The sequence below is a fragment of the Ictidomys tridecemlineatus genome, chromosome Y (assembly GCF_052094955.1).
Source record: "Ictidomys tridecemlineatus isolate mIctTri1 chromosome Y, mIctTri1.hap1, whole genome shotgun sequence".
In the NCBI taxonomy this organism is placed as follows: Eukaryota; Metazoa; Chordata; class Mammalia; order Rodentia; family Sciuridae; genus Ictidomys; species Ictidomys tridecemlineatus.
This window is the reverse complement of record NC_135494.1, coordinates 25,171,860-25,197,203: the sequence shown is the minus strand read 5'-3', so window position 1 is coordinate 25,197,203 and position 25,344 is coordinate 25,171,860. Positions and strand designations below refer to the sequence as shown.

The 25,344-nt window shown below is 48.5% G+C and overlaps 1 protein-coding gene across 1 annotated transcript in view; it reads right to left on the bottom strand.

The window, feature by feature from the left end:
* Positions 1 to 25,344, bottom strand: part of LOC144371896 (mitotic checkpoint serine/threonine-protein kinase BUB1-like) — a 551,680-nt gene that overhangs the window by 5,749 nt on the left and 520,587 nt on the right. Inside the window, exon 8 of the mRNA XM_078035200.1 lies at positions 619 to 777. Within this exon, the coding sequence (XP_077891326.1) occupies positions 619 to 777 (159 nt within the window). The remainder of the gene's footprint in view (positions 1 to 618; positions 778 to 25,344) is intronic.

The window sequence follows — 25,344 nt, the reverse complement described above, 5'->3', positions numbered from 1 at the left end:
CAGAATAGGACTAAGCCCATGATTCTCTAGGGCCTGAAGTCCTTCAGGAGACCTGAACCCTTTGCAACTATATCCATAGTGAGCATTCTCAAGAACTTGGAATCAGAGAAAACTGCAAAAATCACAGGATCTGCAAATTGCCCCCTATAGGCTAAAACAGAATATCCAGTCCCTCCGCTTATTGCCCTGGCTTTCTCACTAGGCTGACTAGGCGACCAGGTGCCTGTGTTTACAATACAGCCTCTCTATGTTACATCTTCAAGGGGACAGTATGCTCATAATTCTGGCACCCATGCTCCTACGCAGTTGGGTTTTGTCCTCAATTAAATGAATAGACTGGCTTTTTGGCATCCATGAATATATCAGTATGAACCCACAGCTATGCACATGTCCACTCTTGGGGTGCTTATGAGGCAGGCCTTTAACCATGACAGTTCAGGGCAGGTCCTGGTCTCCAACTAGCACCCCAAATGATAAATGCCCAGGATGAGATCTGGAAGACCACAACTGGCCTCTAAGCCTACCTAATACTCACCTACCTCAATTGTGTAGAACTTGAACAGGCCCCACCTGAGCCTAGGTGTCTTTAACAGAGACCCCACCCAGCCTTTCACCTGCATGCTCTGCTGGTACTGCATCTGCAAAGAACCTGGGGCACAGGTAGACACATCCAGACCGGATCCTCCCTCTACTCGCTGAGAAATGAACTTGTTCAGAGATCTCAGGGTAGACAAGACAGTGGTGTTCTCCCCCAGGTCTTCCATGGTCACTTTCCTTCTGGGAGAACAAAAAAAAGTCAGAGTCAGCCTTTCCACAGATCATCAGATGCCACCATCAGCAATGCTTCTAGACAGCCCTAATGCCTTCTCAGAGCCCACAACCATTTTCTTCAAAGGAAACAGAGAGTACACGCCACCAATTTACCAAGAGGAAAAGAGGCATAAAAGCATGCAAACCCCAGGCTCAGTAGCCATACCTGTAATCTCAATGACTCAAGAGGTTGAGATTGGAGAATCACAAGTCTGAGGCCAGCCTCAGCAATTTAGTGAGATCCTGTCTCAAAATAAAAAGAGCTGGGGATATAGTTCAGTAGCAAAGTGCTCGCCTCGCATGCACAAGCCCATGAGTTCAATGCTCAGAACTGGGGGAAAAAAAACAGTCACCAAGTCACTATTTGAATACTGGCCAACAAAACAAATGGACAGCCAGCTCTCTAGAGAAGATGCTTAGCAGCCCAGTAGCCTCTGGGAAATCAGAAACAAAGCATGCAACAGCATGATAAAGGCAATGGTGGGCACAGGAACACAAGTGTGACTTCATATTAACAGCAACAGCAGTAAGTGCCATCACTCCCTCCAACCAAGTCCCAGAGAGGAGGCATCCCACATGTACCCAAATGGTAGATTATGCAACCGTCACCTCACATTTGACCAGCACTCTGCTTATACATTAGAAAACAACAGCTCAATCTTCAAAACAAGTTGGTGTATTCAGTCTTCTTAGAAATTTTACAGATGATGAAGCTGAAGCTTCGGAAAGGTACAGAACAAGACTGGGGTTGGGGTTGTAGCTTAGTGGTAGAGCGCCTACTTACCATGTGTGAGGCCCTAGGTTCGATCCTCAGCACCACATAAAAATAAATAAATAGAATAAAACTATTGTGGAAAAAATAATTTAAAAAAAGATACAGGGGCTGGGGATGTGGCTCAAGTGGTAGCGCGCTCGCCTGGCATGCGTGCGGCCCGGGTTCAATCCTCAGCACCACATACCAACAAAGATGTTGTGTCCGCCGAAAACTAAAAAGTAAATATTAAAAAGAAAATCCTCAATAAATAATGCTGCAGTAAACTTGGGAGAGGAGGTATCTTTAAAAAAAAAAAAGTACAGAACAGCTGGGTGCGGTGGCACACACCTATAATCCCAGAGGCTGGGGAAGCTGAGGCAGGAACATCACAAGTTCAAAGCCAGCCCCTGCAACTTAGCAAGCCCTAAGCAACTTATCAAGACCCTGTCTCAAAATAAAAAATAAAAAGGGCTGGTGAATTGGCTCAGTGGTAATGAGCCCCAGTACCAAAAAAAAAAAAAAAAAAAAAAGGTACAGAAGAGATCAGAAGCTGGGTCTGATTAGTCTGAAGGTAGCATGCATTCCACAAGCTCATGTGTAAAAGAACTGCTTCCTCAACACCTGTGCTTCCTACATGTCATGCCAGCTGCCACCAGCCAAAAGGTGTGGAACATCCCACGTACATTTATGGCCAAGAGGCTTGAACTCCCCCCACAGGCACATACTATTTCTCCCCTTAGGAAGGGGCAGTGCTAGTTCATTTCCCTTTGGTATCAGAATGAAAATACACACAAACCCCTTTAAAAACATTTTTTTTGATTGGGTGCTCATAATCTTAGCTACTTAGGAGTCTGAGGAAGGACTATCTCAAGTTTGAGGCCAGCCTGGACAACAAAGCAAGACCCTGTCTCCAGAAGAAAAAAAATAATAACAATAACTTAGCTTGTCTCCGAGTTTCTGACTTAAAAGAACCTTGAGAATTGAGTCGATCTGCGCTTTCAGTGCTGTGAGCCTGGTAAACCCAGGCAGGAAACAGGCTCTACCCTCCAAGCCCAAATCTATTTTCCAAGTTCAGACCAGAGCCACACTTTCCATCCTCTTCTCCAAACACCATCCCCTGAGAACTGACCCATTAATATACTAAAATGAAAAGAACACTGTATTTTCAACTTCCTGGAACCAGGCTGCTCCATCCACACCATACACACCTGAGGCTCAAAACCTTCCAGCCACCTGAAGGTGGAACCCCCAACACCTCTGGACAGCCCCTGATATGGGAGTCAGGAGCATACTACCTTTCCAGCCTCAAAAGAGAAATGGCAGAAAAAATTTAAATAAGTGACCAAGATCCAGGCAAAGTGGTGCAAGCCTGTAATCCCAATCATTTGGAGGACTGCAAATGCAGAGGCCAGCCTAGGCAACTTAACAAGACCCTCAGCAATTTAGCGAAACCCTATCTCAAAAAATGAAAATGGCTGGGGATGTAGCTTAGTGGTAAAGCGCTCTTAGGTTCAATCTCCAATATCAAAAAAATAAAACTAAAAGTAAGAAGTGTCCAAGAAAACTCACTGCCCTGATCCCCTGGTGAATCCTGCCTTCTCTAAACACACACTATCCCCGTCACTACCCCAAAGAGCTGGACTCTGGGCACACGGTGCCTCCAGAAGCCAACAAGATGCCTGCTTGGCCAGTGCAGACAGCTGGGGCGGCTCAGGGGGACAGCAGTCACCACTTCTCTCCACGCGCAGTCTCTAGCTCCCTAGGGGCCTCTTGCCAATGGATGCTCAGAGGAGCCACAGCTGCAACTTGACTGGCCCAGATCACTAAGAGCGGCTAGGGGGCGAGTGCAGGCGGGGGTCTCTCAGGCAAAGCGCTTACAGACCCCGTCATGACAGGGGCAGGGACAGGTGGCGAGGGTAGACCAGGGGTCTCCAGAACAGGTCTACGTGCAGACCCCAACAGAACGACGGACCCTGCTAGGACAGCAGGGGATGCGCCCCAATCTCTAGCGGTGCGAAAGGGACGTGGGGTCTCCAGACCGCTGGGACGTAGGGGGCGGCACCCGCGCCGACTGCGGTCAGCCCCGGGCCAGGGCCCTCTCCGCCCCGCCGCCCAGCCCCCAGGATCCTGAGCCCGCGACCCCGCGCCTAGCCCTCCACCGCTCACCTCAGTCGCCTGCTCGGGCTTGCCGCCGCTGCTCGGATCTCCCTCCGCTCAGCCCGCGCCCACTTATCGGAGATATGAGCCGGTGCTCTCGCGAGACCCACTGGAGGCCCGCCGTAAAGAACCGAGTCTGTGCGCCTCACCCCCTGGGGCTCCGTGTCCCCACCTGGAGCCGCCCACTACTGTTACAAAAAGCAGAGGTTGGAAATTCTGGTGTAGAAGGACCGTTACGCAGAGCAGAGTTTGGAGACTGCGGTACAGAAGGACTGTTACACAGAGCAGATCTCGGAGACTGGGGAGCAGCAGGACTGTTCCAGAGTACCAACGTTGGAGACTGGGATGGAGAAGGAATGTTACAGAGAGCAGAGTTTGGAAACTGGAGTTCAGAAGGATCTTACAGAGAGCAGAGTCTGGAGACTGTGGTGCAGAAGGACTGTTGCAGAGAGCAGAAGTTGGAGATTGGGGTCCAGAAGGATCATTTCAGAGAGCAGATTTTAGAGACTGAGGTGCAGATGGACTGTTACAGAGAGCAGAGTTTGGAGACTGAGGTGCAGAAGGACTGTTACAGAGAGCAGAGGTTAGATACTGGCGTGGAGAAAAATTATTGCAGAGAGAAGAGGTTGGAGACTGGGGTTCTGAAGACCTGTTACAGAGAGCAGAGGTTCGAGACTGGGTTGCAAAATTCCTGTTACAGAGAGCAGAACTTGGAAACTATTCTGCATAAGGACTTTTATAGAGAGCAGAGTTTGGAGACTGGTTGTCAGAAGTGTATTACAGAGAGCAGAGGTAGTAGACTGAGGTGCAGAAGGATCGTTGCAGAGAGCCGAGTTTTTAGACTGAGTTGCTTAAGGAGTGTTGCAGAGAGCAGATGTTGGAGACTGGTGTGCAGAAGGACTGTTGCAGAGAGCAGAGGTTGGAGACTGTGGTTCAGAAGAATCTTTGCAGAGAGCAGAGGTTTGAGAGGTGTAGAAGGATCCTTGGAAAGAACAGAGTTTGGAGACTGGGGTGCAGAAGTATGGTTACAGAAAGCAAAGGTTAGAGACTGGGTTGGAGAAGGATTCTACAGAGAGCAGAGGTTGAAGAATCAGGTGCAGAAAGACTGATACAGAGAGTATATGTTGGAGACTGAGGTGCAGAAGTAATGTTGCAGAGTACAGAGTTTGGAGACTGAGGTGCAGAAGGACTGTTGCAGAGAGCAGAGGTTGGAGACTGAGTTGCATAAGGACTCTTACAGAGAGCAGAGCTTGGAAACTGAGGTATGGAAGGACTGATACAGAAAGCAGCGATTGGAGTCTGGGGTGCAGAAAGACCATTAGAGAGAGCAGAGGTTTGATACTGCAGTAACGGAGGACTGTTACAGAGAGCAGTGGTAGAAGACTGGGGTACAGAAGTACTGTAGTAGAGAGCAGATGTTGGTAACTAGGGTGCAGAAGGACTGTTGCAGAGAGCTGAGTTTTGAGACTGGGGTGCAGAATGACTCTTGCGGAGAGCAGAGGTTGGAGACTGGGGTGCAGAAGGACTGTTACAGAGAGCAAAGGCTGGATGCAGGGTTGCAGAAGGACTGTTGCAGAGAGCAGAGGTTGGAGACTGTGGTTCAGAAGAATCTTTGCAGAGAGCAGAGGTTTGAGAGGTGTAGAAGGATCCTTGGAAAGAACAGAGTTTGGAGACTGGGGTGCAGAAGTATGGTTACAGAAAGCAAAGGTTAGAGACTGGGTTGGAGAAGGATTCTACAGAGAGCAGAGGTTGAAGAATCAGGTGCAGAAAGACTGATACAGAGAGTATATGTTGGAGACTGAGGTGCAGAAGTAATGTTGCAGAGTACAGAGTTTGGAGACTGAGGTGCAGAAGGACTGTTGCAGAGAGCAGAGGTTAGAGACTGAGTTGCAGAAGGACTCTTACAGAGAGCAGAGCTTGGAAACTGAGGTATGGAAGGACTGATACAGAAAGCAGCGATTGGAGTCTGGGGTGCAGAAAGACCGTTAGAGAGAGCAGAGGTTTGATACTGCAGTAACAGAGGACTGTTACAGAGAGCAGTGGTAGAAGAATGGGGTACAGAAGTACTGTAGTAGAGAGCAGATGTTGGTAACTAGGGTGCAGAAGGACTGTTGCAGAGAGCTGAGTTTTGAGACTGGGGTGCAGAATGACTCTTGCGGAGAGCAGAGGTTGGAGACTGGGGTGCAGAAGGACTGTTACAGAGAGCAAAGGCTGGATGCAGGGTTGCAGAAAGATCTTACAGAGAGCAGAATTTGGAGACTGAGGTACAGAAGGACTGTTGCAGATATCAGAGGTTGGAGACTGGAGTCCAGAAGGATCCTTGCAGAGAGCGGAGTTTGGAGACTTGGGTGCAGAAGTACTGTAGTAGAGAGCAGATGTTGGTAACTAGGGTGCAGAAGGACTGTTGCAGAGAGCTGAGTTTTGAGACTGGGGTGCAGAATGACTCTTGCGGAGAGCAGAGGTTGGAGACTGGGGTGCAGAAGGACTGTTACAGAGAGCAAAGGCTGGATGCAGGGTTGCAGAAAGATCTTACAGAGAGCAGAATTTGGAGACTGAGGTACAGAAGGACTGTTGCAGATATCAGAGGTTGGAGACTGGAGTCCAGAAGGATCCTTGCAGAGAGCGGAGTTTGGAGACTTGGGTGCAGAAGGAGTGTGGCAGAGAGCAGATATTGAAGACTGGGGTGCAGAAGGAATGTTGCAGAGAGCAGATTTTAGAGACTGGGTTGCAGAAGGACTGTTACAGAGAGCAGAGGTTGGAGACTGAGGTGCAGAAGGACTGTTACAGAGAGCAGAGTTTTGAGACTTGGGTGTAGAAGGACTGTTACAGAGAGCATAGGTTGGAGACTGGGGTTCAGATGGATCTTACAGAGAGCAGAGTTTGGAGACTGGGGTTCAAAACGACTGTTGCAGACAGCAGGTGTTGGAGATTGGGTTGGAGAAGAATCATTTAAGAGAGAAGAGGTTGAAGACTGGGGTGCAGAAAGCCTGTTACAGAGAGCAGAGGTAGGAGACTGGGTTGCAGAAGTCCTGTTACAGAGAGCAGAAGTTGGAGACTGTTGTGCAGAAGGACAGGTACAAAGTGCAGAAGGATCTTACAGAGAGCAGAGTTGAGAGACTGAAGTGCAGAAAGACTGGTGCAGAGAGCAGATGTTGGTAACTAGTGTGCAGAAGGACTGTTGTAGAGAGCAGAGGTTTTAGACTAGGGTGGAAAAGGACTGTTGCAGAGAGCTGAGGTCTGAGACTGAGGTGCGGAAGTCCTGTTACAGAGAGCAGAGGTTGGAGACTGGGTGCAGAAGGATTGTTATAGAGAGTAGAGGTTGGATAGAGGGGTGCAGAAGCATCTTACAGAGAGCAAAATTTGGAGACTGAGGTGCAGATGGACTGTTGCAGAGATTAGAGGTTGGAGACTGGGGTGCAGAAGGATCGTTGCAGAGAGCACATTATGAAGACAGGGTTACAGAAGGCCTGCTACAGAGAGCAGAGTTGGGAGCCTGGTGTCCAGAAGGCCTGTTACAGAGAGGAGAGGTTGGAGACTGGGGTGCAGAACGACTGTTATAGAGAGCAGAGTTTGGAGACTGGGTTGCTGAAGGATCTTACGGAGAGAAGAGTTTGGAGACTGAAGTGCAGGTGGACTGTTACAGAGACCAGTGGTTGGAGACTGAGGTGCAGAAGGACCATGCAGAGAGGAGAGGTGTCAGACTGAGGTGCAGAAGGACTGTTTCAGAGAGCAGAGGTTGGAGACTGAGGTGTAGAAGTACTGTTAGAAAGAGCAGAGTTTGGAGACTGAGATGCAGAAGGACTGTTACAGAAAGCAGAGGTTGGAAGTTGGGGTGCAGAAGGACCGTTACAAAGACAAGAGTTTGGAGACTGCGGTATAGAAAAACTGTTACAGAGAGCAGAGGTTGGAGACTGGGGTGTAGAAGGAATGTTACAAAGAGCACAGGTTGGAGACTGAGGTGCAGAAAGATAGATACAGAGAGCAGAGTTTTGAGACTGGTGTTCAGAAGGACTGTTATAGAGAACAGTGTTTGGAGACTGGGGTGCAGAATGATCGTGCAGAGAGCAGAGGTGTCAGACTGAGTTGCAGAAGGACTGTTACAAAGAGCAGGGGTTTGAGACTGAGGTGTAGAAGGACTGTTACAGAGATTAGAGTTTGGAAACTGAGGTGCAGAAGGACTGTTACAGAAAGAAGTGGTTGGAAATTAGCATGCAGAAGGATGGTAGCAGAGACCAGAGTTTGGAGACTGCGGTATAGAAAAGCTATAACAGAGAGCAGAAGTTGGAGACTGAGGTGCAGAATAATAGATACAGAGAGCAGAGGTTTGAGACTGGGTATTAGATGGATCCTACAGAGAGCAGAGTTTGGAGAGTGAAGTGCAGAAGGACTGTTACAGAGAGTAGAGGTTGGAGACTGAGGTGCAGAAGGTCTATTGCAGAGAACAGAGTTTGGAGACTGAGGTGCAGAAGGATTGTTACAGAGAGCAGAGGATGGAGACTGGGCTGCAGAAAAAAATGTTGCAGGGAGCAGATGTTGGAGACTGAGTTGCAGAAGGACTCTTAGAGAGAGCAGAGGTTGGAGACTGAGGTGCAAAATTTTGTTACATAGAGCAGAGGTTGGACACTGGGGTGCAGAAGGATCGTTGCAATAAGCAGAGCTTAGAGACAGGGGTTCAGAAGGATCTTACAGGGAGCAGAAGTTGGAGACAGAGTTGCAAAAGGACTGTTGAAGAGATCAGAGGTTGGAGACTGGGGTGCAGTAGGATCATTGCAGAGAGCAGAAATTGGAGACTGGGGTGCAGAAGGATCGTTGCAGAGAGCAGAGTTTTGAGACTGGGGTGCAGAAGGCCTGCTACAGAGAACAGATTTTTGAGACTCTCGTGCAGAAGGCCTGTTACAGAGAGGAGAGGTTTGAGACTGGGGTGCAGAAGTACTGTTATAGAGAGCAGAGTTTGGAGACTGAGTTCCTGAAGGATCTTACAGAGAGCAGAGGTTGGAGACTGAGGTGCAGGTGGACTGTTACAGAGAGCAGTGCCTAAAGACTGGGGTGCAGAAGGATCGTGCAGAGAGCAGAGTTGTCATACTGAGGTGCAGATGAACTGTTACCGTGAGCAGAGGTTGGAGTCTGAGGTGCAGAAGGATAGATACAGAGAGCAGAGTTTTTAGACTGGGTTTTAGAAGCATCCTACAGAGAACAGAGGTTGCAGAGTTAAGTGCAGAAGGCCTGTTACAGAGAGTAGAGGTTGGAGACTGAGGTGCAGAAGGACCATTGCAGAGAACATAGTTTGGAGACAGAGGTGCAGAAGGATTGTTATAGAGAGCAGAGTTTGGAGACTGGGGTGAAGAGGGACTGTTGCAGAGATCAGAGGTTAGAGACAGGGGTGCAGAAGGACTGTTGCAGACAGCAGAGGATGGAGAATGGGCTGCAGAAGGAATGTTGCAGAGAGCCGAGGTTGGAGACTGAGGTGCAAAATCCTGTTACATAGAGCAGAGGTTGGACACTGCGGTGCAGAATGATCGTTGAAACAAGCAGAGCTAGGAGACAGGGGTGCAGAAGGATCTTACAGAGTACAGAAGTTGGAGACTGAGTTGCAGAAGGACTGTTGCAGAGATCAGAGGTTGGAGACTGAGGCGCAGTAGGATCATTGCAGAGAGCAGAAGTTGGAGACTGGGTGCAGAAGGCCTGTTACAGAGAGCAGAGTTTTGAGACTGGTGTGCAGAAGGCCTGTTACAGAGAGGAGAGGTTGGAGACTGGGGTGCAGAAGGACTGTTATAGAGAGCAGAGGTTGGAGACTGAGTTCTTGAAGAATCTTACAGAGACAAGAGGTTGAAGACTGAGGTGAAGGTGGACTGTTACAGAGAGCAGTGGTTGGAGACTGGGGTGCAGAAGGATCATGCAGAGAGCAGAGGTGTCATACTGAGGTGCAGATGGACTGTTAAGGAGAGCAGAGGTTGGAGACTGAGGTGTATAAGGACTGTTACTGAGAGCAGAGTTTGGAGACTGAGGTGCAGAAGGAATGTTACAGAGAGCAGAGGTTGGAGACTGTGGTACAGAAAGACTGTTACATAGAGCAGATGTTGGAGACTGGGAGCAGAAGGACTGTTGCAGAGGACAGAGGTTGGAGACTGGGGTGTTGCAGGACATTTTCAGAAAGCAGAGGTTAAACAATGGGGTGGAGAAGGAATGTTACAGAGAGCAGAGTTTGAATACTGGAGTGCAGAAGGATCTTACAGAGAGCAGAGTTTGGATACTTTGGCGCAGAAGGACTGTTTAGGAGAGCAGAGGTTGGAGACTGGGGTGGAGAAGGACTTTTGCAGAGAGCAGAGTTTGGAGACTGGGATGCAGAAGGACTGTTGCAGAGAGCAGAGTTTGGAGACTAGAGTGCAGAAGGACTGTTGCGGAGAGAAGAATTTGGAGACTTGGCATGAAGAAGTCTTGTTACATAGAGCAGAGGTTGGAAACTGAGGGGCAGAAGGATTGTTACAGAGAGCAGAGTTTGCAGACTGGGGGGCAGAAGGACTGTTGTAGAGAGAAGAGGTTGGAGACTGGGGTGCAGAAGGACTGTTGCAGAGAGCAGAGTTTGGAGACTGGGGTGCTTAAGGACTGTTGCAGAGAGCAGAGGTTGGATACTGAGGTGCAGAAAGACTCTTAGAGAGAGCAGAATTTGGAGACAAGGGTGAAGAAGGACTGATACAGAAAGCAGAGTTTGGAGTCTGTGCTGCAGAGCGACCTTTACAGAGAGCAGAGTTTGAAGACTGCAGTATAGAAGGACTGTTGCATAGAGAAGAGTTTGGAGACTGAGGTGCAGAAGGATAGATACAGAGAACAGAGGTTGGAGACTGGGGTTCAGAAAGACTGATACAGAAAGCAGAGTTTGGAGACTGGTGTGTAGAAGGACTGTTACAGAGAGCAGAGTTTGGAGACTCAGGTGCAGAAGGACTGTTACAGAAAGCAGTGTTTTGAAATTGGGGTGCAGAAGGACTTTTACAGAGAGCAGATGTTCGAGACTGTGGTATAGGACTTTTATCCAGAGCAGATGTTGGAGACTGAGGTGCAGAAGGACTGTTACATAGAACACAGGTTGGAGACTGAGGGGCAGATGGATAGATACAGAGAACAGACGTTGGAGATTGGGGTTCAGAAAGACTTATACAGAAAGCAGATGTTCGAGACTGGGGCGCAGAAGGACTGTTGCAGAGAGCAGATTTTGGTAACTCGGGTGCAGAAGGACTGTTGTAGAGAGCAGAGGTTGCAGACTGGGTTGCAGAAGGACTGTTACAGAGAGCAGAGGTTGGAGACTTGGATGCAGAAGGACTGTTACAGAGAGCAGAGGTTGGATACAAGGGTGCAGAACGATCTTACAGAGAGCAGAATTTGGAAACTGAGGTACAGAAGGACAGTTGCAGAGATCAGAGGTTTGAGACTGAGGTGCAGTACGATCATTGCAGAGAGAAGAGGTTGGAGACTGGGGTGCAGAAGGCCTGCTACAGAGAAAAGAGTTTGGAGACTGGCGTGCAGAAGGCCTGTTACAGAGAGGAGAGGTTGGAGACTGGGGTGCAGAAGGACAGTTATAGAGAGCAGAGTTTGGATACTGGGTTTTAGAAGGATCTTACAGAGAGCAGAGGTTAAAGACTGAGGTGCAGGTGGACTGTTACACAGAGCAGTGTTTAGAGACTGGGGTGCAGAAAGATCATGAAGAGAGCAGAGGTGTCAGACTGAGGTTCAGTAGGACTGTTACAGAGAGCGGAGGTTGGAGACTGAGGTGTAGAAGCACTTTTACAGCGAGCAGAGTTTGGAGACTGAGTTGCAGAAGGACTGTTACAGAAAGCAGAGGTTAGAAATTGGGGTGCAGAAGGAATGTTACAGAGAGCACAGGTTGGAGACTGAAGTGCAGAAGGATAGATACAGAGAGCAGAGGTTGGAGACTGGGGAGAACAAGGACTGTATCAGAGGACAGAGCTTGGAGACTGGGGTGCCGCAGGACACTTGCAGAAGGCAGAGGTTAAAGACTGGGTTGGAGAAGAAATGTTACAGAGAGCAGAGTTTGGAAACTGGAGTGCAGAAGGATCTTACAGAGAGCAGAATTTGGAGACTGTGGTGCAGAAGGTTTCTTACAGAGAGCAGAGGTTGGAGACTGGAGTCCAGAAGGATCGTTGCAGAGAGCAGAGTTTGGAGACTGGGGTTCAGAAGGACTGTTGCAGAGAGTAGAGGTTGGACATGAGGTGCAAAAGGACTGTTGCAGAGAGCAGAGGTTGGAATCTGATGTCAAGAAAGACTCTTACAGAAAGCAGAGTTTGGAGACGGGAGTCCAGAAGGACTGTTACACAGAGCAGAGGTTGGAGACTGTGGTGCAGAAGGACTGTTGCAGAGATCCGAGGTTAAAGACTGTGGTGCAGTAGGTTCAAAGCAGAGAGCAGAGATTGGACACTGGAGTGCAGAAGGCCTGCTACAGAGAGCAGAGTTTTGAGACTGAGGTGCAGAAACACTGTTACAGAAACTAGAATTTGGAAATTGGGGTGCAGAAGAAACGTTACAGAGACCAGAGTTTGGAGACTGCGGTATAGAAAAATGTTACAGAGCGCAGAGGTTGGAAACTGGGGTGCAGAAGGACTGTTGCAGAGAGCAGAGGTTGGAGACTGGGGTGCAGAAGGACTGTTGCAGAGAGCAGAGGCTGGAAACTAGGGTGTAGAAGGACTGTTGCAGAGTGCAGATGTTTGAGACTGGAGTGCAGATGGACTGTTGCAGAGAGCAGAGGTTGGAGACTGAGGTGCAAAAGGAATGTTACAAAGAGCAGAGTTTGGAGACTGGGGTGCAGAAGGACTGTTACAGAGAGCAGAGGTTGGATACTAGGGTTCAGATTGATCTTACAGAGAGCAGAAGTTGAAGACTGGGGTGCAAATGGATTGTTGCAGAGAGCAGAGGTTGGAGACTGGAGTGCAGAAGGTCTGTTACAGAGAGCAGAGTTTGGGGACTGAGGTGCAGAAAGATCGTTGCAGAGAGCAGAGCTTGGATACTGAGGTGCAGTAGACTGTTGCAGAGAGCAGAGTTTGTAGACTGAGGTGCAGAAGGAATGTTACAGAGATTAGAGGTTGCAGATTTTGGATCAAAAGGCCTGTTACAGATAACAGAGGTTGGAGTCTGGGGTGCAGAAGGACTGTTACAGAGAGCAGAGTTTGGAGACAGGGTTGCAGAAGGATCTTAAAGAGAGCAGAGTTTGGAGACTGAGGTGCAGCAGGACTGTTACAAAGAGCAGATTTTGGAGACTGGGGTGCAGAAGTATCATTGCAGATCACAGAGTTTTCAGACTGAGGTGCAGAAGGACTGTTGCAGAGAGCAGTTTTTGGAGATACGGGTGCAGAAGAACTGTTACAGAGAACAGAGGTTGAAGACTGGGGTGCAGAAGGCCTGTTATAGAGAGAAGAGTTTAGAGAAAGGGTGTAGAAGGACTGTTACAGAGGGAAGAGTTTGGAGACTGGGTTACAGAAAGATCTTACACAGAGAAGAGGTTAGAGACTGAGGTGCAGAACGACTGTTACAGAGAGTAGAAGTTGAAGACTGAGGTGCAGAAGGATTGTTACAGAGAGCAGATGTTGGAGACTGGGGTGAAGAAGGACTGTTGCAGATAGCAGATGTGGGAGACTGGGGTGCAGAAGAACTGTCGGAAAGAGCAGAGGTTGGAGACTGAGGTGCAGAAGGAATGTTATGGAGAGCAGAGTTTGGAGACTGTGGTGCAGAAATACTGATACAGAGAGCAGAGGTTGGAGACTGGGGTGCAGAAGGACCGCTAGGGAGAGTAGAGTTTGGAGACTGCAGTACAGAAGGACCATTACAGAGAGCATACGTTGGAGACTAGGGTACAGAAGGACTGTTCCAGAGAGCAGATTTTGGAGACTGTGGTTTAGAAGGACTGTTGCAGAGAATAGAGGTTAGAGAATGGGGTGTAGAAGGACTATGACAGAGAGCAGAGTTTGGAGACTGACGTTCAGAAGGACTGTTAGAGAGAGCAGAATTTGGAGACTGGGGTACAGAAGGATCGTTGCAGACAGAAGAGGTTTGAGACTGGGGTGCATTAGGACTGTTACAGAGAGTAGAGTTTGGAGACTGAGGTGCAGAAGAATCGGATTTGAGAGCAGAGTTTGGACACTGAGGTGCAAAAGGACTGTTACTGAGAGCCGAGGTTGCAGACTGGGGTGCAGAAGAACTGTTACGAAGAGCAGAGTTTTAGACAAGGTTGCTCAAGGATCTTACAGAGAGCAGAGGTTGTAGACCAAGGCGCAGCAGGACTGTTACAGAGAGCAGAGGTTGGAGACTAGGGTGAAGAAAGATCATTGCAGAGAACAGAGTTTGCAGAATGAGGTGCAGAAGGATTATCGCAGAGAGCACATGTTGGAGACTGGGGTGCAGAAAGACTGTTGCAGAGAGCAGAGGTTGGAGACTGGGGTGCAGAAGGATAATTGCAGAGATCAGAGTTTGGTAACTGAGTTGAAGAAGGATTGTTACAAAGAACAGAAGTTGGAGCCTGAAGTGCAGAACGACTGTTGCAGAGAGCAGAGTTTGGAGACTGGGGTTTACAAGCAGTGTTGCAGAGAGCAGAGGTTGGAGACTGGGGTGCAGAAAGACTGTTACAGAGAGCAGAGTTTGAAGACTGGTGTGCAGAAGGATCGTTGCAGATAACAGAGTTTTCAGACTGAGTTGCAGTAGGACTGTTGCAAAGAGCAGAGGTTGGAGACAGGGGAGCAAAAGGACTGTTGCATAGAGCAGATGTTGGATACTGAGGGTCAGAAAGATCATTGCAGAGAGCAGAGGTTGGAGACTGGGGTGCAGAAGAACTGTTGCAGAGAGCAGATGTTGGAGACTTGTGTGCAGAAGGATCTTTGCAAACAGCAGAAGTTTGAGACTGGTTTGCAGAAGGAGTGTTACAGAGAATAGCGTTTTGAGACTAAGGTGCAGAAAGATCGATGCAGAGAGCTGAGTTTGGAGACTGAGGTGCAAAAAGACTGTTGCAGAGAGCAGAAGTTGGAGACTTAGGTGCAAAAGGACTGTTACAGTGAGTAGAGGTTGGAGATTTGGGTGCAAAAGGCCTGTTACAGATAGCAGAGGTTGGAGAATGGGGTACAGAAGGATGGTTGTAGAGAGCAAAATTTTGAGACTGGGGTGCAGAAGGATTGTTATAAAGAACAGAGGTTGGAGACCTGGGTGCAGAAGGCCTGTTATGGACAGCAGAGTTTTGACAAACTACATTTACAGGGAGTAGTTTTTGGAAACTGAGGTGCAGAAGGACCGTTGCAGAGAGCAGAGGTTGAAGACTGAGGTGCAGAAAAATTGTTACAGAGAGAAGATGTTGTAGACTGGGTTGCAGAGGGACTGTTGCAGATAGCACAGGCTGGACACTGGGGTGTATAAGGACTGTAGCCGAGAGCACAGGTTCACATTGGGGTTCAGAAGGACTGTTGCAGAGAGCAGAGCTTGGAGACTGGGTTACAATAGGACTGTTACAGAGGCAGAGGTTGGAGATTTGGTGCAGAAGGACTGTTAAATAAAGCAGAATTTGTAGACTGAGGTGCAGAAAGACTCTTACAGAGAGCAGATGTTGGAAATTGTGGTGCATATAGAGTCATACAGTAAGCAGAGTTTGGAGACTGGGGTTCGGACGGACTGTTGCAAAGAGCAGAGTTTGTAGACTGAGGTGAAGAAGCACTATTACAGAGAGCAGAGGTTGGAGAATGGGGTGCAAAAGGCCTGTTACAGAGAGCAGAGGTGGGAGACTAGAGTGCAGAAGGACTGTTACAGAGAGCAGAGTTTTGAGACTGTGGTACAGAAGGATCCTTGCAGAGAACAAAGTTTTCAGACTGAGGTGAAGAAGGTCTGTTGCACAGAGCAGAGTTTGGAGACTGAGGTGCAAAAGGAGTGTTACAGAGAGCAGAGATTGGAGACTTGGGTGCAGAAGGACCGTTACATAGAGCAGATTTTTGAGAGTGCACTAAACGAGGACTGTTACAGAGAGCAGAGTTTGGAGACTGGGGTGCAGAATGACTATTGCAGAGAGCAGATGTTGGAGACTGGGGTGGAGAAGGACTGTTACAGAGAGCAGATATTTGAGACTGAGGTGCAGAAGGATTGTTACAGAGAGCAGAGGTTGGAGACTGAGGTGCAGAAAGACTTTTAATGAGAGCAGAGTTTGGATACTGGGGTGCAGAAGAACTGCTAAAAAGAGCAGAGTTTGGAGACTGTGATGAAAAATGATCTTCCAGAGAGCAGAGTCTGGAGACTAGGGTGCAGAAGGACTGATGCAGAAAGCAGAGGTTGGAGTCTGAGGTGCAGAAGGATCGTTGCAGAGAGAAGAGGTTGGTGACTGGGGTGCAGAAAGACTGTTACAGAAAGCAGATTCTGGCAATTGGGGAGCAGAAGGACCGTTAAAAAGAGAAGAGGTTGGAGACTGCGATACAAAAGGACTGTTACAGAGAGCAGAGGTTGGAGAATGGGTAGAAGAAGGATCCTTTCAGAGAGCAGATGTTGGAGACTATGGTGCAGAAGGACTGTTACAGAGAGCAGAGGTTTGAGACTGAGTTGCAGATGGATCGTTACAGAGAGCAGAGGTTGGAGACTGGGGTGCAGAAGGACCATTAGTGAGAGCAGATTTTGGAGACTGAGGTGCAGAAGGACATTTACAGAGAGCAGAGTTTGGAGACTGGGGTGCAGAAGGATTCTTACAGAGAGAATAGGATGGAGACTGGGGTGCAGAAGGAGTGATACAGACAGCAGAGTTTAGAGATTGGGATGCAGAAGAACTGTATAGAGAGCCGAGGCTGGAGGCTGGGGTACAGAAGGATTGTTACAGAGAGCAGAGGTTGGAGACTCGGGTGCAGAAAAACTGTTACAGAGAGCAGAATTTGGAGACTGAGGTGCAGAAAAATTGGGACAGAGAGGAGAGGTTGGCGACTGAGTTGCAGAAGGACTGTTACAGAGAGCAGAGGTTGGTAATTGGGGTGCAGAAGGATCATTGCAGAGAGCAGACGTTGGAACCTGAGGTGCAGAAGGATCATTGCAGAGATCAGAGTTTGGAGACTGAGGTGCAGAAGGATATTTACAGAGAGCAGAGGTTGGAGACTGGGGTCAGGAACAAAGTTACAGAAAGCACAGTTCGGAGACTGGGGAGCACAAGAAATGTTGCAGAGATCAGAGTTTGGATCTGGGGTGCAGAAGGACTATTGCAGAGAACAAATTTGGAGACAAAGGTGCTGAAGAACTGATACAGAGAGCAGAGGTTGGAGACTGAGGTCCAGAAGGGTTGTTACAGAGATCAGAGTGTGGAGACTGGGGTGCAGAATGAGTGTTACAGAGAGAAGAATTTTGAGATTTGGGTGCAGACGAACTGTTACCGAGAGCAGAAGTTGGAGACTGGGGTGCAGAAATACTGTTGCAGAGAGCAGAGTTTTGAGAATGAGGTGCAGAAAGACTGTTACAGAAAGCAGAGGTTGAAAACTGTGGTGCAGAAGGACCGTTGCAGTGAGCAGAGCTTGGAGCTTGGGCAGAAGAAGGATTGTTGCAGAGAGCAGATGTTGGAGACTGGGGTGCAGAAGGACTGTTACAGAGAGCAGAGTTTGGATACTGAGGTGCAAAAGGACTTTTACAGAGAGGAGAGGTTGGAGACTGGGGTGTCAAAAGATTCTTACAGAGAGCAGAGGATGGAGACTGTGGTGCAGAAGGAGTGTTGCAGAGAGCTGAGTTTGGAGACTGGGGTGCAGAAAGATCGTTACAGAGAGCAGAAGTTGGAGACTGAGGTGCAGAAGGATCTCTACAGAAAGCAGAGTTTGGAGACCAGGGTGCAGTAGGATAGTTACAGAAAGCATAGGTTGGAGACTTGGGAGCAGAAGGTCCGTTGCAGAGTGATGAGGTTGGAGACTGAGGTGCAGAAGGACTGTTACAGAGAGTAGAGTTTGGAGACTGGTTTACAGAAGACCTTTTACAGAGAGCAGATGTTGGAGACTTGGGTGCAGAAGGATTGTTACAGATAGCACAGTTTGGAGACTGGGGTGTAGTAGGACTGATGTAGAGAGCAGAGGTTTCAGATTGAGGCTTAGAAGGATGTTATAGAGAGGAGAGGTTGGAGTCTGTGGTGCAAAAGGACTTTTATAGAAAGCAGAGGTTGGCAATAGGGGTGCAGAAGGACCGTTACAAAGACAAAAGGTTGGAGACTGCGATACAAAAGGACTTTTACAGTGAACAGAGTTTAAAGACTGGGTAGAAAAAGGATTGTTGCAGAGAGCAGATGTTGTAGACTGGGGTGCAGAAGGACTGTTACAGAGAGCAGAGGTTGGAGACTGAGTTGCAGAAGGACAGTTACATAGAGGTCAGGTTGGAGACTGTGGTGCAGAAGAAATGTTGCAGAGAGTAGACTTTGGAGACTTGGGTCCATAAGGACTGATGCAGAGAGCAAAGTTTGGAGACTGTGGTGCAGAAGGACTGATACGGAGAGCAGAGGTTGGATACTGGGGTACAGAAGGATCGTTGCAGAGAGCAGAGGTTGGAAACTATGGTGCAGAAGGATTGTTACACAGAGCAGTGTTTGGTTCTTGGGGTGTAAAAAGACTGCTGCAGAGAACAGAGGTTGGAGACTGAGGTGCAAAAAAACTGATACAGAGAGCAGAGGTTGGAGACTGGGGTGCAGAAGAACTGATTCACAAAGCAGAGTTTGGAGACTGGGGTTCAGAAGGACCGTTACAGGCAGCAGAGTTTGGAGACTGCAGTAGAGAACCTTTACAAAGAGCTAAGTTTGGAGACCGGGGTGCAGAAGGACTGTTGCAGAGAACAGAGGGTGGAGACTGGGGTGCAGAAAAACCGTTGCAGAGAGAAGAGGTTGGAGACTGAGGTGCAGAAGGATTGTTACAGAGAGCAGAGTTTGGAGACTGGGGTCCAGAAGGACTGTTGTAGAGAGCAGAGTTCGGACACTGAGGTGAAGAAGGATCGTTGCAGGGAGAAGAGGTTAGATACTGGGGTGCACAAGGGCCGTTGCAGAGGAATAAGCTTGGAGACTGAAGTACAGAATGACTGTTACAGAGAGCAAAGATTGAAGAACGGGGTGCAGAATGATCTTACAGAGAGCAGACGTTGGAGACTGGGATGTAGGATTGTTGCAGAGAGCAGAGTTTGGAGACTGGGATGTAGAAGGACTTTTGCAGAGAGCAGAGGTTGGAGACTGGGGTGCAGAAGGCCTGTTACAGAGAGCAGTGTTTGGAGACTGGGTTGCAGAAAACCTGTTACAGAAAGTAGATGTTGGAGACTGGGGTGCATAAGGATTGTTACAGATAGCACAGTTTGGAGACTGGGATTTAGAAGGATTGTTGGAGAGAGAAGAAGTTTCAGTTTAAGGCTTAGAAGGACTGTTACAGAGAGCAGAGGTTGAAAATTGGGGTGCAGAAGGAACGTTATAGAGAGAAGAAGTTGGAGATAGCAGAACAGAAGGACTGTTACAGAGAGCAGAGTTTGAAGACTGGGGTGCAGAAGGACCGTTGCAGAGAGCAGATGTGGAAGACTGGGATGCAGAAGGATCGTTCCAGAGAGCAGAGGTAGAAGACTGAGGTTCAGAAGGATCGCTACAGAGAGCAGAGTTTGAGGACCGGGGTTCAGTAGGATAGTTTCAGAGAGCACAGGTTGGAGACTGGGGTGAAGAAGAAATGTTGCAGAGAGCAGAGGTTGGAGACTGGGGTGCAGAAGGACTGTAGCAGAGAGCAGAGGTTGGAGACTTGGGTGTAAAAGGACTGTTGCAGAGAGCATACGTTGGAGACTGAGGTGCAGAAAAATTGTTACAGAGAGCAGAGGTTTTAGACTGGGGTGCAGAATAACTGATACTGAAAGTAGAGGTTGGAGACTGGGGTGCAGAAGGACTGTTACTGAGAGCAGAGTGTGTAGCCTGTGGTGCAGAAGGAAAGCTGCAGAAAACAGATGTTGAATACTGGGGTGCACAAGGGCCGTTGCAGACTGATGAGGTTGGAGACTGAGGTACAGAATGACTGTTACAGAGAGCAAAGTTTGGACAACGGTGTGCAGAAGGATCTTACAGACAGCAGACGTTGGAGACTGGGATGCAGAAGGAGTGTTGCAGAGAGCAGAGGTTGGAGACTGGGGTGCAGAAGGCCTGTTACAGAGAGCAGAGTTTGGAGACTGGGTTGCAGAAGACCTTTTACAGAGAGCAGATGTTGGAGACTTGGGTGCAGAAGGATTGTTACTGATGGCACAGTTTGGAGACTGCTGTTTAGAAGGATTGTTTCAGAGAGCAGAAGATTCAGACTGAGGCTTAGAAGGACTGTTACAGAGAGCAGAGTTTGGAAATTTGGGTGCAGAAGGACCATTATAGAGAGAAGAGGTTGGAGAATTCCGTACAGAAGGACTTTTACAGAGAGCAGAGTTTGGAGACCGGGGTGCAGAAGGACCGTTGCATAGATCAGATGTGGGAGACTGGGGTGCAGAAAAACTATTACAGAGAGCAGACGTTGGAGACAGAGGTGCAGAAGGATTGTTACAGAGAGCAGATTTGGAGACTGGGGTGCAGAAAGACAATTACAGAGAGCAAAGAATAGAGACTGAGATGCAGAAGGACTTTTACGGAGAACAGAGCTTGGAGAATGAGGTGCAGAAAGATCGTTACAGAAGGAAGAGTTTGGAGACTGGGGTGCAGAAGGACTGTTACAGAAAGCAGAGGTTGGCAATTGGGGAGCAGATGGACCGTTACAAAGAGAGGAGGTTGGAGACTGCAATACAAAAGGACTTTTACAGAGAGCAGAGTTTGAAGACTGGGTAGAAGAAGGATCGTTGCAGAGAGCAGATGTTGGAGACTGGGGTGCAGAAGGCCTATTACACAGAGAATAGTTTGAGGACTGGGGTGCAGAAGGCCTGTTACAGAGAGCAGAGTTTGGAGACTGGGGTGCAGAAGACTCTTACAGAGAGCAGCGTTTGGAGAATGGGTTGCAGAAGAACCTTACAGAGAGCAGAGGTTGGAGACTGAGGTGCAGAAGGACTTTTACAGAGAGTAGAGCATGGAGACTGGGGTGCGGAAGGAGTGTTACAGAGAGCAGAGTTTGGAGATTGGGGTGCAGAAAAACTGTTACTAGAGCAGAGGTTGGAGACAGGGGTGCAGAAGGACTGTTTCAGAGAGCAGAGTTTGAAAACTGAGGTGCAGAAGGACTGTTATAGAGAGAAGATTTTGGAAACTGGGATGTAGAAGGACCGTTGCAGAGAGTAGAGGTTGGAGCCTGGGGAGAAGAAGGATCGTTGCAGAGAGCAGATGTAGGAGACTGGGGTGCAGAAGGACTATTAAAGAGAGCATAGTTTGGAGACTGAGGTGCAGAAAGATCATTTCTGAGTTCAGAGGTTTGAGACTGGAGTGCAGAAGGATCGCTACAGAGAGCAGAGGTTGGAGACTGGGGTGCAGTAGGATAGTTACAGAGAGCACAGGTTAAAGCCTGGGGTGCAGAAGAAATGTTGAAGGGAGCAGAGGTTGGAGACTGGGGTGCACAAGGACTGTAGCAGAGAGCAGAGTTTGGAGACTAGGGTGTAGAAGGACTGTTGCAGAGAGCAGACTTTGGAGACTGGGATGCAGAAGGATCGTTGCAGAGAGCAGATGTTGGAGACTGGTGTGTAGAAGGACTTTTGCACAGAGCAGAGGTTTGAGACTGGGGTGCAGAAGGACTGTTTCGGAGAGCAGAGTTTGGAGACTTAGGTGCAGAAGGACTGTTACAGAGAGCAGAGGTTTCAGAGTGGGGTGTAGAATAACTGATACGGAAAGTAGAATTTGGAGACTGGGGTGCAGAAGGATTGTTAGAGAGCAGATTTTGCAGCCTGGCGTGCAGAAGGACTGCTGCAGAGAACAGAGGATGGATACTGAGATGCAGAAGGGCCGTTGCAGAGAGATGAGGTTGGAGACTGAGGCGCAGAATGACTGTTACAGAGAGCAAAGTTTGGAGAACGGGGTGCAAAAAGATCTTAAAGAGAGCAGACGTTGGAGACTGGGATGCAGAAAAATCGTTGCAGAGAGCAGAGGTTGGAGACTGGGATGTAGAAGGACTTTTGCAGAGAGCAGAGGTTGGAGACTGGGGTGCAGAAGGCCTTTTACAGAGAGCAGACTTTGGAAACTGAGTTGCAGAAGACCTGTTACAGAGAGCAGATGTTTGAGACTGGGGAGCAAAAGGATTGTTACAGATAGCACAGTTTGAAGACTGGGGTTTAGAAAGATTGTGGCAGAGAGCAGGGATTTCAGACTGTGTCTTAGAAGGACTGTTATAGAGAGCAGAGTTTGGAGATTGAGGTGCAGAAGGACTGTTTGAGAAAATAGAGGTTGGCATTTGGGGTGCAGAAGTACCGTTATAGAGAGAAGAGGTTGGAGACTGAGGTACAGAAGAACTGTTACAGTGAGCAGAGTTTGGAGACTGGGGTGCAGAAGGACTGTTACAGAGAGCAGACGTTGGAGACAGAGGTGCAATAGGATTGTTACAGAGAGCAGAGATTGGAGACTGGGGTGCAGAAGGACCATTAGAGAGAACAAAGAATGGAGACTGAGGTGCAGAAGGACTTTTAAAGAGAGCAGAGGTTGGAGACTGAGGTGCAGAACGATCATTGCAGAGAGAATAGTTTGGAGACTGGGGTGCCGAAGGACTGTTACAGAAAGCAGAGGTTGGCAATTGGGGAGCAGATGGACCATTACAAAGAGAAGAGGTTGGAGAATGCGATACAAAAGAACTTTTACAGAGAGCAGAGTTTGGAGAATGGATTGAAGAAGGATCGTTGCAAAGAGCAGATGTTGGAGACTGGGGTGCAGAAGGACTGTCACAGAGAGCACAGGTTGAAGACTGGGGTGCAGAAGAAATGTTGCAGAGAGCAGAGTTTGGAGACCTGGGTGCAGACGGACTGATACAGAGAAAAGAGGTTGGATACTGAGGTGCAGAAGGACTTTTACAGAGAGGAAAGGTTGGAGACAGGGGTGTTAAAGGATTCTTACAGAGAGCAGAGGATGGAGACTGGGGTGCAGGAGTGTTACAGAGAGCAGAGTTTGGAGATTGGGGTTTAGACGAACTTTTAAAGAAAGCAGAGATTGGAGACTGTGGTGCAGAAGGCCTGTTACAGAGAGCAGAGTTTGGACATGAGGTGCAGAAGGATCGTTACAGAGAGCAGAGGTTGGACACTGATGTGCAGAAGGACTGTTACAGAGAGCAGAGCATGGAGACTTGGGTGCAGAAGGACTGTTGCAGAGAGCAGAGTTTGGAGACTGGGATGCAGAAGGGATCGTTGCAGAGAGCAGAGGTTGGAGACTGAGGGGCATAAGGATCTCTACAGGGAGCAGAGTTTGGAGACCAGGGTTCAGTAGAATAGTTACAGAGAGCACAGGTTGGAGACTGCGGTGCAGAAGAAATGTTGCAGAGAGATGAGGTTGGAGACTGGGGTGCAGAAGGACTTTTGCAGAGAGCAGAGGTTAAAGAATGGGGTGGAGAAGGCCTGATACAGAGAGCACAGTTTGGAGACTCTGTTGCAGAAAACCTGTTACAAAGAGCAGGTGTTGGAGACTGGGGTGCAGAAAAATTGTTACAGATAGCACAGTTTGGATACTGTTGTTTAGAAGGATTGTTGCAGAGAGCAGAAGTTTCAGACTGAGGCTTAGAAGGACTGTTACCGAGAGGAGAGGTTGGAAATTGGGGTGCAGAAGGAGCGTTATAGAAAGAAGAGGTTGGAGACTGGGGTGCAGAAAAAGCATTGCAGAGAGCAGATGTGGGAGTCTGGGTGCAGTAGGACTGTTACAGAGAGCAGACGTTGGAGACAGAGGTGCAGAAGGATTGTTACAGAGAGCAGAGATTGGAGACTGAGGTGCCGAAGGACAATTACAGAGAGCAAAGGATGGAGACTGAGGTGCAGAAGGACTTTTACAGAGAGCAGAGGTTGGAGACTGAGGTATAGAAAGATCGGTGAAGAGAGAAGAGTTTGGAGACTGGGGTGCAGAAGGACTGTTACAGAAAACAGAGGTTTGCAAATGGGGATCAGATGGACCGTTACAAAGAGAAGTGGTTGGAGACTGTGATACAAAAGGACTTTTAATGAGAGCAGAGTTTGGAGACTGGATAGAAGAAGGATCATCAGAGAGCAGATGCTGGAGACTGGGTTGCAGAAGGACTGGTACAGAGAGCACAGGTAGGAGACTGGGGTGCAGAATAAATGTTGCAGACAGCAGAGTTTGAAGACTTGGGTGCATAAGGACTTTGGCAGAGAGCAAAGTTTGGAGACTGTGGTGCAGAAGGACTGATACAGAGATCAGAGTTTGAAGACTGGGGTGCAGAAGATTCGTTTCAGAGAGCAGAGGTTGGAAACTAGGGTGCAGAAGGATCGTTACACAGAGCAGATTTTGGTTACTGGGGTGTAAAAGGACTGCTGCAGAGAGCAGAGGTTGGAGACTGAGGTGCAAAATGACTGATACAGAGAGCAGATGTTGGAGACTGGGGTGCAGAAGTACTGTAGCAGAGAGCAAAGGTTGGACACTGGGGTGCAGAAGGACTGTTGCAGAGAACAGAGTTTGGAGACTGAGGTTCAGAAGAACCGTTGCAGAGAGCAGAAGTTGGAGACTGAGTTGCAGAAGGATTGTTGCAGAGACTAGAGGTTGGAGACTGGGGTGCAGAAGGACTGTTGCAGAGAGCAGACATTTGAGACTGGGTGCAGAACACCTGTTACAGAGAGCAGAGTTTAGAGACTGGGGTTCAGAAAGACTATTAAAGATAGCACAATTTCGAGACTGGGTTGCAGAAGGATCTTACAGAGAGCATTTTGTAAACTGAGGTTCAGAAGGACTGTTACATACAGCAGAGTTTGGAAACTAGGTTGCAGAAGGATTTTTGCAGAGAGCCGAGTTTTCAGACTGAGGTGCAGAAAGACTGTTTCAGAGAGCTGATGTTGGATCTTGTTGTGCATAGCGACTGAAACAGAGAGCAGAGTTTGTAGACTGGGGTGCAGAAGGATTGTTGCAGAGAGCACAGGTTGGAGACTGCGGTTCAGAAGGGCTCTTGCCGAGAGAAGTGTTTGGAGACTGAGGTGCAGAAGGATCGTTGCAGTGAGAAAAGGTTGGAGACTGGGGTTAAGAAAGCCTGTTACAGAGAGCAGAGGTTGGAGACTGGGTTGCAGAAGGCCTGTTACAGAGAGCAGAGTTTGGGGACTGGGTTGCAGAAGACTGTTACAGAGAGCAGCGTTTGGAGAATTGGTTGCAGAAGGATCTTACAGAAAGCAGAGGTTGGAGACTGAGGTGCACAAGGACTTTTACAGAGAGTAGAGGGTGGAGACTGGGGTGCAGAAAGAGTGTTACATAGAGAAGAGTTTGGAGATTGAGGTGCAGAAGAACTGTTACTGAGAGCAGAGGTTGGAAACAGGGGTGCAGAAGGACTGTTTCAGAGAGCAGAGTTTGAAGACTGAGGTGAAGAAAGACTGTTACAGAGAGCAGATTTTGGAAAATCGGATGTATAAGGACCCTTGCAGAGAGCAGAGTTTGGATCCTGGGGAGAAGAAGGGTTTTTGCAGAGAGTAGATGTTGGATACTGGGGTGCAGAAGGACTATTAAAGAGAACAGAGTTTGGAGACTGAGGTGCAGAAAGATCATT